Here is a 13,318-nt window from a genome sequence, read left to right on the forward strand (position 1 = left end):
ACTGCAAGAACCATCTAAGAACATCTAGACTTACCCTCATTTGGCAAATGAGAAAACTCAAACCTGTAGAAGGAAAAGGTCTTCCTCAGAAATGACCCAGCTGGTGACATAGCAGAGCCTGATCTCCTAAAACTAAAATTTCTTAACTATTTGCCACAAACTTTTTAATGGTTTAATATGCCTATCTCAAAACCCAGAAGAATCGTACAGGGGTATTTTCCTTTTATGGATGAGGAAACCAAGGCAATGCAAACTTAAAGTCACCTACCCAAGCTGTCCAAGTCTTCAGTGCAGTTGAGATTCAAATCCAAGTGAATCTAACTCCAGAGGCCCTGCTCTTAACCATTTGCCCTGTCTGCCTTTACAATGTAGAGCCCTTCATTCTCAGCTCTGTGCTCCTCCACGTAAGCTTCTAGTGGTCTTAACTGTGAACTTCAGTGGCAATATTTAAGACGATATGGAGTCTTTAAAAAATTGCAAAGTCATCTGTCTCCCATAGCTGCGTATTCCCACCTTCCAGCCCCATCTGCAGTCTTGACCACAGGCCCTGAGCTTAGTCATGACTTCCTCCTGAGTCCCAGTGGGTCACCAGCCTCACACTCACAGCAGCCAGACCACCAGTCCGCACAGCTAGATGGCAGAGAGAAGCACACCGAGTTTTGCTTCGGTTGGTGTTGGCAAGAGCATGATAGATGGGGCTGGGGATGTTTTCATCAATATTTACAAAGACATTTTCTCGAATCTAAAGATCAACAACAGGACAAAGATTTATCCAATGAATGGAACAAATAACTGCATGTCCTTTCATGTCACATCATGACTAGAATGTCAAGAGGAGGAGGTGACCAAAGAAAACGTCTGCAGACTGAATCCCCACTTTGGCAAACAGACTGCACAGCAACCAACAAGGGAGGAATTCTCTTGGAGACAGCACAGCATTAACCTCCCTTCTGTTGTGGGAAGACTTCTTGAGAGCCTCTTGACCTTTGTCCCAAATCCATTTTGCCCTTGACTCGGGCCCAATTAAGGATTTAGATCCAGTGCTAAGGTCCTTGAAGATTGGAGAATTTGGATGAAGAAAGAAAGTGTTAGTACTACTCTTAAGCACTTGGATGGCTTAGTATAGGGCTTAAAAACATAGTATTTGGGATCAGAGAAAACTAAATCCAATTTTATGTTTAGCAACCTAATACATGACCTTGGGCAAGTTATTTGATTCATTTGTACGATAGGGGCAGTATTGGTACCACCCTAGGGAGTGGCTGATTAAATGACAGGGTGCATGTAAAAGGTTTGTTAAATAACTAACATTTACGGACTCCCTAACATACACTAGACACTGTTTGAAATGCTTTCCATGTGTTTGCTCTGCAACACCACCATAAGGTTGCTACCATCACAATCCCACATTATAGTGAAGGAGACCAAAGCACAGGGAAGTTAAGTAACTTGCCCAAAGTCACACAACAGTAATAGTGTAAGGATTTGGTCCTGGTGATATAGTTCCAGAGCTCACACTTCATACCTCTGCCTATCCTCATGTCCAGCCCATAGCAAGGACTCCCTAATGAGGAACAATCATTCCCAACCCTATAATGGTGCCTGTCACATAATGGATGCTCAGTAAGTGTCTGTTGGAGGAATGAATTATGGGATAGCCAAGTGGAAACTTCTTGAGGAAACTGGAGGTGCAGACCTAGTGTGCAGTGGGAGTTGTAGATAAATGATTCAGAATTCAGCAGATCAGGGGTCATCTAAAGTCACGATAGATGGCATTCTTTCCAAGAAAGTCAATACAAATGAAAATTACATCCTCCGCTGTTCATTCAACTGCCCCTCTGTCCTCAGGCTGCCCCAGACAGGTAATATGGAAAGACTACCTCCAAAGACTTAAGAAATCAACTGCTAATTTAACAATGCTCGTTTTCTTATTTGGAGATCAGTGTCTGCAATCCTGTTTTGATAAGAATTTCACCAAAACAAATACTCTATTTTTATTAGATTCAAATTTCTAAATAAAGTTATACCTACCATTTCCTACAGTGGGAATAGTCCTTCAATGGGACAATAAACCATAGCTCTCAGGACAAATGAGGGTATGAATTAAGTTGCAAACATGCAGGCAAACCTTTAGCATGGAGTGATGGTTACCACAGTACAAGGTTATTTGGTTTCTTTAATCAAAACTACTAAGGGTTGATAACCTTGTATGTTCTCTTATCAAGCTAAATTATGCCTAAAATCTCACAATCTGATCAGCAGAGTATTACCGTATTACCAAGTATTACAAAGAGGTCGGATATCAGCTAGGCACAATGGTCCTCAAAGGACGCTGTCCTTTGAGACCTGTATTTAGTATCAGCCTAAGGAGGACCTTGTTAGAAATGCAAATCTCAAAGCCCATCCCAGAACTACTGAAGCTGGAACTCTGGGCTGGCTCTGTTTCAGCAAGTCCTCCAGGTGGTTCTGTTACTTGCTCAAGTCTGAGAACACCTGAGCCAGAGAAAAATCCAGAAGTCCTCAATCCTACCACTAACTAGCTATGAGACGGACAAATCACTTAACCTAGGTGTGCCCAACTTTTCATCTGTCAAATGGAGACCATATTTGCACCAATTGTCTCATAGCAATAGTGTTATGAGGTTCAAATGAAGGGGAAAATACGGAAGTGATTTGAAAAATGTGTGAACAGTGTAGCATACAAAAAAATGTGGAGGCACTCAAACACCAAACTACTCAGGGTGTGGTGCTCAGACCCAGGAGCTCTAGACAGAAATGCAGAGTCTCAGCCCCAATCACTGAACTCACAAATTAGAAACTGCTTCGTATCAAGAGCCCAGGTGGTTAAGGTGAAGAACGATCTACACAGGTGTAAGGCATTACTTGTATGGGACAGGTGCAGTAATGAGCCAAGCAGAGGGGCCCCCTTGCTCCACACCTGAGCTCCTCCATCTCATGCTATCTCATGGTGGATCAGATATGTAAATGTTCTGAAAAGTTCCAATTTTGAGAATTTAGGAAGGTATTTGTGAAGTGCTACCGTACTGAGACAATCCATATTATTAGTGAGCTGACTTCTTGCCACCTGACCTCAATTCAAAGATTATAAAAACGTATTATCAGTATTATTAGTCACTCCTTTTGTAATTGAACTTCACACAAAATCATCTCATTGCCTCAAAAATGAACTGAGCCATTCACCGCAGCCACATAAAGGATCTGATCCTGCAGAAATTTCAGAGCGGGTACCTATTTTTTATACTTAAAACTATAGGGGTTATCCGGCTTTCAAGTAACTATTGGAAAGCATATGTTCCTTTTATCATTTTGGACTAATTAAAAATTAGAGTTGAAGAGGAGGATGGGGAATATTCCCTGAATATTCTGATGCTCCCCATTGGCACGCTCTGATGCCTTTTATGGTCAGGCAAGTTTGGGAAGAACTACAGCAGTGGTCCCTTATCCCCAGGCAGACACCTGAAACCATGAATAGTACTGAACCTTATACAGATCATGTTTTTCCTATCATACACACCTGTGACAAAGCTTACTTTAGAAGTCAAGCACACTAAGAGATTCACAACAATAATATACTGTAATACACGTTATGGGAATGTAATCTCTCTCAAAATATTGTCCCATACTCACCTTCTTGTGACGACGTGAGATGATAAAATGCCTACGTGACAAGATGAAGTGGGACGAGTGAGGTAGGCGTTGTGACCTAGCGCTAGGCTGCTTCTGACCTCCTGACAAGGTCACAAGGAGGGTCATCTGCTTCCTGACTGCAGTTGACTGTGGATCACTGAAACTTCGAAAAGCGAAACCATGGATAAGGTTCTCTAGATTCTGGCTCGGATCTCAGCCTGGCTTTCCACCGAGACCATTTGGGGAGCTCTAAAGAAAAAGTGCAGGAGCCTGATTTAGTTGGTCTAGACTGGGGCCTGGGCCTGGCTGTTGTCGATCAGCTTCCCCCGGTGATTCTGAGCATAGCCAGCATTGACCCGGAAGCCTAACGGGAGGCCCTGAGAGGACTGGAGGAGAGTTGGCCTCTATTATAGGGCTGAACTGTATTGACCCAAAATTCATATGCTGGAAATCTGAACCCCCGAAACCTCATAATGTAACCATATTTGGATATATGGCCTTTAATTAGGTGAGTTATATTACAGCCATTAGGGTGGGGCCTAATCATATCTGCCCGGTGTCCTTATCAAGTAGAGGAAATTTGGACACGTAAAGGTACATACAGAGCAAAGACCAGGTGAGGACACAGTGAGAAGGTGACCATCTGCAAGCCAAAGAGGCGTCAGAATGAAACCAAAACTGTGGACCCTGACAAGGACCATGACCTTGGACTTCCAGCCTCCAGAACTGTGGAAAAATGCATTTGTGTTGTTTAAGCTAGCCAGTCTGTGGTATTTGGTTATGGCAACACTTGGCAGGCCAATACATCCCCTATCTCAAGCCCAAGTTTTTTGTTTTGGGGGCGTTTTTTTAGTTTATTTATTTATTTTGAGAGACAGTTGAGTGGGGGAGTGGCAGAGGGAGAGAGAGGAAGAGAGAGAATCCCAAGCAGGCTCTGTGCTGTCAGCGCATATGGGGCTTGAACTCATGAAAACATGAGATCATGACCGGAGCTAAAGTCAGATGCTTAACTGACTGAACCACCCAGGCCCAAGCCCAAGTTTTAAAAGCATCCTCATATCCGAATGCATGTGAAACCTACAGAGTAGATCTTTCTCCTTTGTTTATACCTCCAGTAGAAACAGGAGTTAACACAAGCAATGGAGGTTCATGGAAAGGCATTCCAGATAGAGGCTCTTAGAATATGGTAAGTGAGCAAAAATGTTGCTCTCGGAGCGAGTCCATATTTCAATGCAGAAGCCAAAGAAGCACAAAACAGCTTTAAGATGACACTGAGAGGGAAAAAAAATTACTTCAAACATCAGTTCAATGGGCTGCCTTCACTAACCCCACAGATAAGTCTCCCATAGTGTCCTGGGCTTCTCCTTCACAGCACCTGTCACAATTACATTTAATTTCTGTTCAATAGTAATTGAATTGTCTAAATTAATCTGCTAGAAATGAAGCACAAGAGGGCAGAGTGTGTCTTGACTTGCTCAACATCTTATTTATAACCACTTGGCACATATTTGTTGAATGAATGAATGAATGAATGAATACTGCCACCAACTGCTAGCAGGGATGATACCAAAAAATTTTAACTCAGTTGATTAAATTTTGTTGATGAAATGAATTAACGAATAAATAAGTGAATGAAAAAGTGAATCAGTGACTGAGCACTGATTGGATGCTTGTGTTTCAAATGTATGTTAAATGTTTGCAAAATTCAGTTCCAATTAGATTTCACAGTAGTGATTACTCAAGAGGGGATGTCTCCCCTGAGTAATTTGGTAAATTGCACCTTTCTGCTGGATGCTTCAGTTCTAAGTACCGTCACATGCCTTGTGAATCATTTGGCAAATCTGCAAAAAAATGCCATATATTGGGGCATCTTGCTGGCTCAGTCAGAAGAGCATGCCATTCTTGATCTTGGAGTTGTGAGTTCAAGCCCCACATGGAGTGTAGAGATTACTTAAATAAAAAAAAAATAAAAAAAAAAAAAGACTGCTAGGGATGCCTGGGTTGCTCAGTCAAGTTAAGCATCTGACTCTTGATTTCAGCTCAAGTCATGATTTTGCAGTTTGTAACATCGAGCCCTGAGCTGGGCTCTGCACTGACAATACAGAACCCACTTGGGATTCTCTCTCTCTCTCTCTCTCTCTCTCTCTGCCCTTCCTCTGCTCATGCACTCCCTTTCTCTCTCAACATAAACATTTTTTAAAAAAGAATGCTATATATACTGCATGTGTGTGTATACACACACACACACACACACACACACACACACACACACACATATGTTCCACACATCACTGCTGGATTCATGTTTGATTCAACAAGACTTAGATATTGACTTATGTGTCAACCTCACAGGGGCTAAGTCCCAGTCCACACCCACCCCCACCCTAGTCCAACCGCAAAGACTTGTACTTGATACGCAATAAAGTTTGTAGACAAGGCCTCTCGTTGTATTTTACCTTTGGGTAACATGGGATGTTTTTGTTCAAAACCATCAACAAATGCAGGTTCCCCAATTCAGAAACTTCACATTTCTGTTTGAGGATCCCATTTTTATTCAGGCTGGACTATTTGAGCACCAGTTTCCAAACTTTTGTCAGGTCTGGGAGCAGAGATTTCTAAGAACCAATAATTCATATGCACATCTCTTGAAGACTAAATGCATAATTCCCAGGCTATCTCTCCCAGGTTTTTGTGAACCAGTTTAAATGTTACAATAGTCTTTATTTTAAAATCCCAAATATTTTATCTTGGGAAATCAGCAATCCAGGTATAAAAAACCAGCAGGAAATGGCCAAATTTACTTCAGCATTTACACTGTGGTCAGTTTCTGCTCCTGGCTAATGATTTAAATTCCCTCCTGAAGCTCCAAAAGGCCCAGGGGTCATGGAAGAAGTTGTTCCATCTTGGTATTTTCATTTGACGGGTGTGTGGCTGCCGCAATAAACATTACACCTTTGGATTCTCTTCTTGAACTGATCGCCTAAATCGCAGGTCTGGGTTGGACACAGAAAAGAGTCGTTAGCACAGATATACGCCCTGCCTCACATCTCCGAAGTTAGACAAAATTCAAAATCACACAGCTTCTCATGCCTCCTGCCTTCTCATGCTAAGTTTCTTCAATTCTCCCCTGGAACGTCCATCATTTGGATGCCATCAGTAAATGCGATCCCAAAACGATGAATGGGTTTGTTTGGTTCCTCCCCAGTATTCATTCCCCTCTGGCCTCAGCTCCAGGTTTTCTTTGGGAAGCCCCTCTTCCCCATTCTCAGTCCTCGTGGTCTGTTAGGTTGTACCACCTCTATTTACAGATCTCTGATCTGGCAAATGAAATCACATTTTCATGGCCACAGCAACTGGTTCATAGTGCACATGTCACCCAGTTGGATCCAATGAAACACAGTGAGAATTCTGGGTGTCTCATTCCTTCCCACTAGACTTGAACCCGAGAAGGTACAAGAGGCTGACAAAAGGGTCTTGCAATTGTTAGGAAGAACCTATTTGAGAAAGGAGCTAACGTGGAAAAGAATGGAACAGAAAGAAACCAGGTTCTGGTAACATTGCATCCCAGCTTCTGGCCGCACCTCAAGCAAGAATTATTCTTGGATTTTTGCTGAAGCCAGCTTGGGTGGGTTCTTTTCATTGAACGAGTAACTGATACATGAGCAGTTCTGACCCTCTACCTTGAGATACATCATTTGGTTAAATGAGGTCTTCAGTGCCAACGCCCTTACTCACCATGAGCAGCATTGTGTTCCCTGACATGCAAAGGGCTTGTTTGCTGAAAGAGAAGAAAAGCAGTGGCCTCATCACTGGAAAAGAATACAGGCCCACCTCCTGTTGCCTCGTTGGTGGGATTTGTGAGCCCCACCATTTTAAAATTAAGATATGGCAGATGAAGACCAAGGCTTAGCCACAGACACAGCAAAAAGGTTTGGTTTGGTCTTTTAGGGACAGTAATTCCATTAGTTTATCCGTTCATTTACAGACATTTACTGAGCATCAACAATATGCCAGGTAATATATTAGGACCTGGGGCTGTCAGAGTACAGATCAAGACTCTGCCTGCATAAGATTTGCAGTAGGGCCTGTAGATCCCATAACTACCTCGTGCTGACAATATCAATGTGCACAGATAGTGAATGGCCTGGCAGTCTCTTCCAACAAGGTCCTAACTTCGTAAATCGGTGGCATTTGAATTAAGATGGGTTTATGGTTGGGGTGCCTGGGTGGCTCAGTCGGTTGAGCATCTGGCTCTTGATTTCAGCTCAGGTCATAATCCTGGGGTCATGGGATCGAGCCCCACATCAGGTTCCATGCTGAGTGTGGAGCCTGCTTAACGCTTTTTCTCTCTCTCTTTCCCTCTGCCCTCTCCCATGCTCATGTGCTCTCTCTCTCTCCCTCTCAAATAAATATTTTTTTAAATATTTTTTAATGCTTATTTATTTTTGAAGGAGAGAGAGACAGAGTGTGAGTGGGGGGAAAGCAGAGACAGAGGAAGACACAGAATCTGAAGCAGGCTCCAGGCTCTGAGCTGTCAGCACAGAGCCCAACGCGGGGCTTGAACTCACGAACCGCAAGATCATGACCTGAGCCGAAGTCGAATGCTTAACCGACTGAGCCACCCAGGTGCCCCTCAAATAAATATTTTTAAAAAGATGGGTTTACTGTTTATTCATATTTTCCAGGACACCAAGGATGCCAGCAAGGGCTTTGGAATTAGAACAGGAATGAAACTGGTAAAATCTTTTTAAGAGCATGATATGGCAATTATCTATTAACATCATTATGTGCACGCCCTTTGGCAAAAATACTCACATAAAAATAATTAAAACAAAAATATTTCACTACACAGTTTTTAGTATTTAAAAAAACTGAAAACAACCCAAATGTCCATATATGTACAGACCGAAACAATGTCCGAAATACAGTACTAAGTGATGAGGGACGGGATTATGATACTATGTGTATAGTAAAGCCCCAGTTTTCTAATAAACAGAAAATGTTAGCAGATGCATATATGTTTGTGGATGCCCAGGGGAAAAGATCTGGAAGAATGTACACTGAATCATTCACACGGTGGGGTGAGGGCATTTTCCTTCTCGGTGGGATATACTTCTGTATGATTGGATTATAGAAAATATGCGTGCAAACTCCATGAGGGCCTTCACCATGACAGGTTGAACGAATGAGTATTATTTGTTAAATAAAAAATAGAGAAATGTTTAAACAAAAAAAGTGAAGTGCCCCATGTCATTCTAGTTTCCTGATGCACTTTTCCCAAGGAGGCAAGTCTGTGTCACAGGGATCCGAAGGCGACCTTCACTCTCACCTCTACATCCCTCCTTTCCACGGTGAACGAGCTGGTGTTTGCTCTCTTCTCCATATCCTGCAGCTTGGCCAACTTTTCTATCAGGAACATTTTATCTTTGCCCTCCTGCCAAGAAGGAAAGCAAAAACAAGAACAAAAACATGGAGGTTGGTGTGAGCAAACGATGGAAAGAAGGTTTTTTGTTTTTTTTTTTTTTAGGCAGGTAGGGTTCCAGACACAGGATAGAGACTGCCACCATGTTTTCTCTTGATGAAAGAGTAGGAACATTTCACAGCAAAGCCAAATTAACCCATACCTTCCTGAATTGGCACATTCTCCACTAAAGCAATTCCAGCAGTCTCAAGTAGCAGCCTTCTCTATCCCGCAGCTAGAAGTAACTTACACGCCCAGGACTGTCTGAAGGCCCAGGACAAATGGTGTATAGCAGCCCCTTCTCGGCATGCCCTCCATCTCAGAACCCTGTCTGGGCACCCAGCACTGCCTGGGCTGGCCCTGTCTTCCCATTGAGAATGTCAAAGCTTATATAGCTCTGCATCGAGGGACATCAAACATATTTCACCTGGCAAAGTTATCAGTGTTAATGGAGTAGACCAGATAAACATCTCCCAAACTGGGAAGAGGAACAAAGGAAAGGGCTATGTCCTCCCCAGGAGCATGACTCACTTCCCTGTGAATCTGTTGCAGATGAGAGGGTGGTATAATCCACCAGTGTTGAAGTGGGCTAGCAAGCACCATTGATGGGCTGTCCGGTCTAGATCAATGCCATTTCTCACGCCCTTGTTTCTCCTTCAACTTTCAATCACTGATTTTAGCAATTAGCTATTATTATTATTTAGCATCCAACAATTATTGCTGTGGTATTTGCTTCATAATAATTTTCTATTTCCCTCATTCTTTCTACTTTTATTCACTGGAATTCTGCAAAGGAGAGCTGTCCTTGGGAAATGGCATTTTAAACAACTCCGCAAGGGGCGCCTGGGTGGCTCACATTGGTTAAGCGTCTAACTTCACCTCAGGTCACGATCTCACAGTTTGTGGGTTTGAGCTCTGTGTCAGGCTCTGTGCTGACAGCTCAGAGCCTGGAGCCCGCTTCAGATTCTGTGTCTCCCTCTCTCTCTCTCTCTCTCTCTGTCTCTCTGCCCCTTCCCTGCTTGTGCTCTCTCTCTCTCTCTCTCTCTCTCAAAAATAAAATAAACTTTTTTTTTTTTAAAGCAAGTCTGCTAGCAGTCTTGGATATAGCCAACCTGTTTGTAAACTGCTGGTCTGTAACAGCTGTTTCCATACTTTCGTGCCAATTAGAATTACCTGGAGAGCCTGCAAAAATGCAAACTCAGGATTTATCCAACTCATCTTGACTCGGGGAGATAAACCTGCATTTTAGTTAAAAGCACCATTCAAATCCCACCATTTACTAGCCCTATGACTTTGGGCAGCTCACTTTGCTCTGTAAACCTTAGAATCCTTAATTTTAAAATAGGAATTAAAGATGTATATGTCCCAGTGCGAGTAATAAAAATTAAATCAGAATTTTTGTTCATTATTTAGCACATGTCAGGCATCATGTAAGTGCTCAACAAATGTTATCTGTTGCCACTACTGGTTAGAGGAGATCAGGGTAATTAGAATTTGCATTTTTAATAAGCATCCAAGAGTTACTGATGTAGGTGATCACACTTTGAGAAGGACTGTTATTAGCCTATTCACAGCCCCTTAGGCTGGGTTCCTCTGGAGACAATGTCCCTGTCTTTGTGGCGCATCCTCTGGACAAGATTCCCAAGCATGCAGGCCTGCAGTGATGCTTCTGGTGCCTCCCTGAAATGATGCCATCTAAATTCCTCCCCAGTTTACCTGGTACTGCCCTTACAATAGAAGGCTTTAGAAACAAATCTCTCACCTGGTAAGATCTCCGTAAGACTTGCCCAAAACAATTCAAAGTGCTACATCAGAAAAATACAGGTGATGCTTCTGGAGACGAGCAGGGGAGATCATAAGTAAACCATGCCCTTTCTTTACACCATCTAAAAGACCAGCTCAAATGATCTGAAACCCAAAGGTTCAAGCAGCTAGAACCGTGAGGAATCTTGGGCACCTGGGTGGCTCAGTTGGTTAAGCGTTGGACTCTTTATTTTGGCTCAGGTCATGACCTCATGGTCATGAGACTGAGCCCCAAATCAGGCTCCATCTGCATTGGGTATGGAGCCTGCGTGCGATTCTCTCTCTCCCTCTCTCTCTCTGTCCCTCTCCTGCTCACTCACATATGCGCTTGGCGCAGTCTCTTTCACTCCTTCAAAATAAATAAATAAACATTTAAAAAACAAAAGAACCCTGAGGAATCCTGCTTCTTCCCCAAGTTCTTAGATGTAAGTGTTCATGTCACAATTACGTTGCTATTTAGAAGAAGAGAGAACATGGGGCGCCTGGGTGGCGCAGTTGGTTGAGCGTCCGACTTCAGCCAGGTCACGATCTCGCAGTCCGTGAGTTCGAGCCCCACGTCAGGCTCTGGGCTGATGGCTCAGAGCCTGGAGCCTGTTTCCGATTCTGTGTCTCCCTCTCTCTCTGCCCCTCCCCTGTTCATGCTCTGTCTCTCTCTGTCCCAAAAATAAATAAATGTTGAAAAAAAAAAATTTTTTTAAAAAGAAGAAGAGAGAACAAGTCCAGTATCAACGAGCATCCATATTCCCAGACTGTGGTCTCTAAATACCATCTCACCAGGACTCCTTGAATAAATGTCTGACTGGTGTTCTGGGACAGGTAATAAACAAGAAGAGCCTGGAACATCTTGTCCTTTCAGAGAGCAAGAAAACTATCGAAGACTTTCTGGGGTCATGTCAAAAGAACCCGGGAACTAATTCAAAAGGAATTTGATTAGCAACGAATCAATGAGGCTATTTAAGCATAAAAAAATTATTACAATTGAAAGAAGCAAAGTATACTTAAATCTATGAATTCATAATGATAATTTAAAAATTCTCACTGGCCACATTTTGGGGTTGCTAGGAGTAGTTGGTTGAATAGTGTCTCCTTTGTAAAAATATTTGTCCAAGTTAAACCAACCCCAGTACCTGCGAATATGGCCTTGTTGGAAATAAGGTCTTTGCAGACATAATTAAAAGATTGTCGGATGAGATCATTCTGAATGAGGATGAACCCTAAATTCAATGACAAGTCCGTAGAAGAGAAGGAGAAACAGGCACACAGAGAAAAAGAATTTGTGAAGATGGAGGTAGGAATGGGAGTTATGAAGCCCTAAGCCAAGGAACAGCCAGGTTAGCCAGTGGCCACCAGAATAAGCTAGGAGAGGCATGGAACAGATTCTCAGAGCTCCAGAAGGTACCAACTTCCTGACACCTTGATTTTGGACTTTGGCCTCCAGAACTATGAGGTAACAATGTTCTGTTATTTTAAGCCACCAAGTTCGGGGTTATTTGCCATGGCAGGCCTTAGGAAATGAATACCCTAGGGTATCAACTCAGCATTTCAAAAACTGGTCAATGAAGGGGGAAAAATCATGCATTTCTCTTTCCTCTATAAACTTTATTTCAAGGTAATAAAATAGTTGATGAGCAAAAATTCTTTTTTTCATAGAAAAATTCTAGCTAATAAATGCAAAAGAAATTGTAGGATTAGAGTACTACTGTTCTGTCATTTCTAACAAAATCAGTGGGTCTTCTAGGCAATACTCCTCAAAGGCTGCAAAATCCATCAGGTGAAAGGAGAGTGGGGAGCTTTCTGATGGATGGGTCAGGCTAACAAAGCATGGACCCACTGATCACTATTCACATCACACAAAAAGAGACATGTAGACATTTTATGTCTCAAGGGGATACCCTAAGAAGTGCATAGCATCATCTATGAAGTGTTCTGGCTAAAACACTGAAATGGATTTAGCCGGGTTTTTTTTTTTTTTTTTTTTAACGTTTTATTTATTTTTGAGACAGGGAGAGACAGAGCATGAACAGGGGAGGGTCAGAGAGAGGGAGACACAGAATCTGAAACAGGCTCCAGGCTCTGAGCTGTCAGCACAGAGCCCGACGCGGGGCTCGAACTCACGGACTGTGAGATCATGACCTGAGCCGAAGTCGGACGCTTAACCGACTGAGCCACCCAGGCGCCCCAATTAGTTGGGTTTTTAAATCTCCATGCCAGGGTACAGGAAATAAAAAGAAGCATACTAAATACCACCACAAGGCTGCAAATCAGATATATCCAGAATGTGAGAACTACTACAAGACAAAGGACCTGTTTTCTTCAACGATAAATGGCAAAGAAGAAGGGAGGGGTGAACAATTATAGATTAAAGGAAACAACAGACATATGGACCAAATGCAACATGTGGCACTA

At 42.7% G+C, this 13,318-nt stretch overlaps 1 protein-coding gene across 2 annotated transcripts in view; it reads right to left on the bottom strand.

The window, feature by feature from the left end:
• Nucleotides 1-6,348: 6,348 nt before the first annotated feature.
• Nucleotides 6,349-13,318, bottom strand: part of TMC5 (transmembrane channel like 5) — a 48,845-nt gene continuing 41,875 nt past the window's right edge. For both annotated transcript variants that reach the window (XM_025916829.2, XM_086692948.1), the window contains 3 exons: nucleotides 8,978-9,082; nucleotides 7,384-7,426; nucleotides 6,349-6,641 (listed from right to left, as the gene is read on the bottom strand). In XM_025916829.2, the coding sequence (XP_025772614.1) occupies nucleotides 6,595-6,641; nucleotides 7,384-7,426; nucleotides 8,978-9,082 (195 nt within the window). In that variant the 3' untranslated portion in view covers nucleotides 6,349-6,594. The remainder of the gene's footprint in view (nucleotides 6,642-7,383; nucleotides 7,427-8,977; nucleotides 9,083-13,318) is intronic.

The sequence above is a fragment of the Puma concolor genome, chromosome E3 (assembly GCF_028749965.1).
Source record: "Puma concolor isolate L17-30 chromosome E3, mPumCon1.1.hap2, whole genome shotgun sequence".
Lineage (NCBI taxonomy): Eukaryota > Metazoa > Chordata > Mammalia > Carnivora > Felidae > Puma > Puma concolor.